General features: G+C 45.5%; 1 protein-coding gene across 1 annotated transcript; it reads left to right on the top strand.

The window, feature by feature from the left end:
* The first annotated feature begins 1,211 nt into the window (after window positions 1–1,211).
* On the top strand, window positions 1,212–1,559 carry LOC111823854 (T-cell leukemia/lymphoma protein 1A-like). Its single transcript, XM_023746720.1, has one exon. It carries the CDS (start codon window positions 1,212–1,214, stop codon window positions 1,557–1,559), a length of 348 nt encoding a protein of 115 aa, XP_023602488.1.
* Window positions 1,560–4,683: the final 3,124 nt, after the last annotated feature.

Here is a 4,683-nt window from a genome sequence, read left to right as displayed (position 1 = left end):
AGGTAGACGTTAGCTTTGTTTTTCTGCCAGCTGTTAAAGGTAAAGCATATTATTTACATATTATTTGCACAGGGTGGGTTGTTCTATGGTTTGTGAGTTCCCTCTGAGATGATCAGAAAGAAGGTGGTGGTGTCAGGACAAAAAGAAAAGTTGAACCAACTACAAAGTTTAAATTAAGAAAAAAAGAAAAGAAAAGAAGAGAAGATAAAAGAGCCCGGCTGGCATGGCTCAGTTGTTTAGCTTAAACCTAGGAACCAGGAGATGTTCATTTGATTCCGAGTCATGGCACATGCCCGGGTCACAGTCTTTATCCCCAGTAGGGGTCATGCAGGAGGCAACCAATCCATGATTCTCTCTCATCATTGATCTTTCTTTCTCTCCCTCTCCCTTCCTCTCTGAAATCAGTAAAACTATGTGAAAAAAAGGAAAGAATAGTCATGGCACGGTAAAGTAGAGCATTAAGTCAATGCAATCCTATATAACAAAAGGCTAATATGCAAATGGACCAAATGGTAGAACTGGTCGCTATGACACACACTGACCACCAGATGTAGATTCTCATGGCAGGAGCTGTCCACCAGTGGTGAGTGTGCTCCCACAGGGGCAGCACCGATCAGCCAAAAGCCAGGCTTATAGCTGCCAAGCACAGGGGGATAGTGGGAGCCTCCACGGCAGACCTAAAGCCGGCCTAAGTCATCAGTTGGACATCCCTCAAGGGGTCCCGGACTGGGAGAAGCTGCAGGATTGGCTGAGGGACCTCTGTGAGTGCATAAATTTTGTGCAATGATACTTTAGTAATATTATGACTGTGTAAGGTGTCATATGGGTATGAGGTTAATTGCATGATTTCTTAGTCCATTATATAATGTCTAATCATTGGGGTGTACCCTGAAATGAACCTAATGTTCTATGTCAACTGTCATTTTAAAAATGTTTTAAAAATTTTATAGGACCATGTTACCTTCATAGAGTCATATTTTACCTTAAGTATGTTTTGTACAGTTTGTTCTAGGAGAGAGATCTAAAGCTAAAAAAGAAAGAAAAGTTGAGATTTATAAATTTGCAAAATAAACCAAAGGCAACCACAAACACAACCTTAAAAACCATAAAGAGAAAAGCCAAGGTAAAATGCGTTTGGAGAACCGATCCCCTGTCTTTCCATGCCAGGACCGAAATAGCGAGAGGCTCTGAGAAGCTGTGGCTGTTGCTCCATGGACCACGGAGGGGTCATGGCCGAGCTCCCGTCAAAGGTGCACATCACCTCCCACCCCACCTTTCTGAGGATCTGTGGGCCTTCGGTGTACCAGGACGAGAAGAAGAAGATGTGGCTGCATCACGTCATGGACACAGAAGTTGTCCTGCAAGTACGGTTGCGCCAGGAAGACATCCCCAGTGGACATATTGCACTCACAACCAGCCCAGAGACATCGAACACTATGCCGTTCCTTTGGACGCTCCACCCTGGAGACCAGTACCTGGACTGCATGTGCCGGATCTGGCATATCATGCACCACATCAAGGAGGAAGGAGTGGAGGAAATGATCCTTGAGCTAATGTAAAACTCGTAGGACATGTGATTTGGTCCATGGCTCTTGTCAACCTGAGCCCCAGTCGTGCATGCCTGGTGTTGGGATGTGTATAGTTCTGTTCACCTTTTTACTAAGCTCTGTTGTTCTATCTGCCACCCCCTGGGTGCGAGGGCACATTGATCTCTCTCTCTCTCTCACTCTTTCTCGCTCTTCTCTCTTTCTTCTTGTTCTTCTTCTTGTTGTTGTTGTTCCTCTTCTTATTCTTCTTATTCTTCTACTTGTTCTTCTCCTTCTCCTTTCTCTCTCTCTCTCTCTGTCTCTTTGCCTCTCTGTCTCTCTCTGTCTCCTTCTCTCTCAAATCAGTAAAAGCATTTTGAGCCAAGCTGGTGTTTCTCAGTAGTTGAGGGACGACCTATGAACCTGGAGGTCACGGTTTGATTCCTGGTCAGGGCACAGAGAAGAATTAACCAATGAGCCCTAGCTTATTTGTCTCAGTGGATAGAGGGTTGGACTGTGGACTCTGGAATGTCCCAGTTTTGATTCTGGTCAAGGGAACATGTTCTGGTTGTAAGCTTGATCGCCAGTAGCATGTGTGCAGGAGGCACCCGATGTATGATTCTCTCTCATCACTGATGTTTCTCGCTCCCTTCCTCTATGAAATCAATCCTGTATAATAAAAGCCTAATATGCTAAGTGTCTAGTCAGCCGGTCATCTATTCAATCAATCAAAGCATAATATGCGAATGTTATGCTAAGATTGCTCAGCTGCTCGCTATGACATGCATTGACCACCAGGGAAAAGATATTCAGACTGGTAGGTCAGCTTGCTGCTGGGGTCAGGCTGATCAGGACTGAGTGAGACATGCTGGACACACCCTTGAGCCCTACCTTAGTCCCTCCCCAGCTGGCCAACTTCCTGTGTCCCTCCCCAGACATAATGGTAAACCACTGGGGTCCCTTGGCCTGACCTGTGCCCTCTCATAATCTGGGACCCATTGGGGGATGTCAGAGATACACTTTTGGCCGATCCCTGCAGGCCAGGCAAAGGCACCACACTGGTGTATGAATTCGTGCACCGAGCCTCTAGTAAAAATATATTAAACAGAGAAAGAAAAAGAAAAAGACCTTAAGCCTGAAAATATTAGCCCATCCCTGGTAGACAAGGCTCGAAGACATCACTGGAAATAGTTTTCATTTCAATGGCCAGTGTTCTCATTGTTTGATCTCCTGAGGTTCGTCAACGGATACTCCCTCTCCAAAAAAAGAATGAATGTTTGGGTGATTATGGGTGTTTTATGCTGATCATCTCTTTCCTTTGAGGAATTATGAGTGATGCCAGGGAGTATCTCCTTAAGGCTCGAACCGGCTCTTTGTGTGGCTTTAGTATCTAGTTCTGGATGCATTTGGGTTTATAATTGTGTTTAGCACTAAACAGCCCCAAAAAACCCCAGCGATAATAAAATTCATCTAGCATTGCACCAGAGAGAGGAGGCTGGAGAGGGAGCCAGGGGGAGCCCCGGAAATCTATTTCAGGGCATCATGGTTGCATTAAAGAGATCACTGACTGCTTTTGAAAAATCAGTGGCTGAGCATCTACCTATCAACCAGGAGGTCATGGTTTGATTCCCGGTCAAGGGCACATGCCCGGGTTGCAGGCTCGATCGCCAGTAGGGGGCGTGTGGGATGCCGCCAATCCTTGCTTCTCTCTCATCATGGATGTTTCTCTCCCTCTCATTTTTCATTCCTCTCTGAGTCAGTAAAATCATTTAAAAAATATTAGCAATTGTTGCATTCAAATGGCCTGCATATTGTTTTGAAATAGTTCATTATTTTTTTGGTTTAACATTCCAGGTGGCTGGTCATTTAAAGACGACCTTGCGCCTATGCTGGTTTGGCTTAGTGGATAGAGCATCGGCCTGCAGACTGAAGGGTCCCTGGTTTGATTCCAGTCAAGGGCACATGCCCATGTTGCGGGTTTGATCCTCAGTGGGGAAGTGCAGAAGGCTGCCGGTCCAGGATTCCCTCTCATCATCACTGATGTTTCTATCTTCTCTCCCTTCCTCTCTAAAATCAATAAAAAAATATAAATTATTTTATAAAAGATCCCACGCCTCGAGATCTGTCATGTGCGGCACTGCAGACACTCTGTCTCATGACCCCATTGGGTTCTATTCCTTCGAGGGCAGTATGAGGGTGACACTATGTTTTTTTCCTCCCCTCTTTTCTTTTTTTCTTTTAATTTTGCTTCTCCTAAATGCCAACAGGCAGATGTCTGACATTCCCTTAGGACCCCATTCATCTTTCCTTCCTAACTGGGGAAGAATTGTATCAGTCCAGGTCATTGAGCTGTGAGTTGTTTTTATTTATTTATTTTTTTTCAGAGAGGAATGGAGAGGGAGAGAGTTAGAAACATCCATGATGAGAGAATCATGGATCGGCTGCCTCTTGCACCTCCCTCACTGGGGATCAAGCCCACAACCTGGGCATGTGCCCTCTACCGGGAATCGAACCAGGTACCCTTCAGTTCACAGGCCAACACTGTATCCACTGAGCCAAACCATCCAGGGCCAATTTGACTTTTCCAAAGGGTGGAAATGCCTTGAAGAAGAACAAAGCTTCTCAGCATTCATGTCACAGTGAGAATTACGACTCACCTCAACATCCTTTCAAATTGCTCCTGTATTTTCAGACTCTGACTAATAATGAAGCTTGTAGATAAACAGCATGTTTGTATAAGAATCCTAGGAACTCATTTTACAAGATATGAACTCTGACCTTTCCAGTTCTGGGAGATTTGATGACCTTCAACCTTAGAACCAGGAGGACAAAGTCTAGGATGACGCACACTGGACCAACACCTGACCCCTTCAAGATCCTTATCATATTGGACTGTGCCTGTTGGCATGTAGAGAACTTCTCAAGCCCCGCCCCCTGACCTCTTTGCTCTGTTTGGCCTCTCCCTCCTTATAAAAGCCTCTGCCTGAACGGAGATGTGCAGATGGGTTTTGGAACAAGCTTCCCCCATCTTCTCGGGTTGCCTGCACCTGAATAAACCTCTTTCCCTCCTTACCACCACCTGTCTCTCGGTACTGGTTTCTGGGTGTGAGTCAGAGGGACCGTGCTTTTTCTGGACACATTCCTAGTACATGGACTC

Source organism: Myotis lucifugus, unplaced genomic scaffold, assembly GCF_000147115.1.
Source record: "Myotis lucifugus unplaced genomic scaffold, Myoluc2.0 scaffold_725, whole genome shotgun sequence".
In the NCBI taxonomy this organism is placed as follows: Eukaryota; Metazoa; Chordata; class Mammalia; order Chiroptera; family Vespertilionidae; genus Myotis; species Myotis lucifugus.
The sequence above is the reverse complement of the archived record's forward strand: the minus strand, read 5'-3'. Positions and strand labels throughout refer to the sequence as shown.

Bases quoted from the DNA above. Each gene is read 5' to 3' on its own strand.
- LOC111823854 (XM_023746720.1), top strand. From the start codon at position 1,212: ATGGACCACGGAGGGGTCATGGCCGAGCTCCCGTCAAAGGTGCACATC.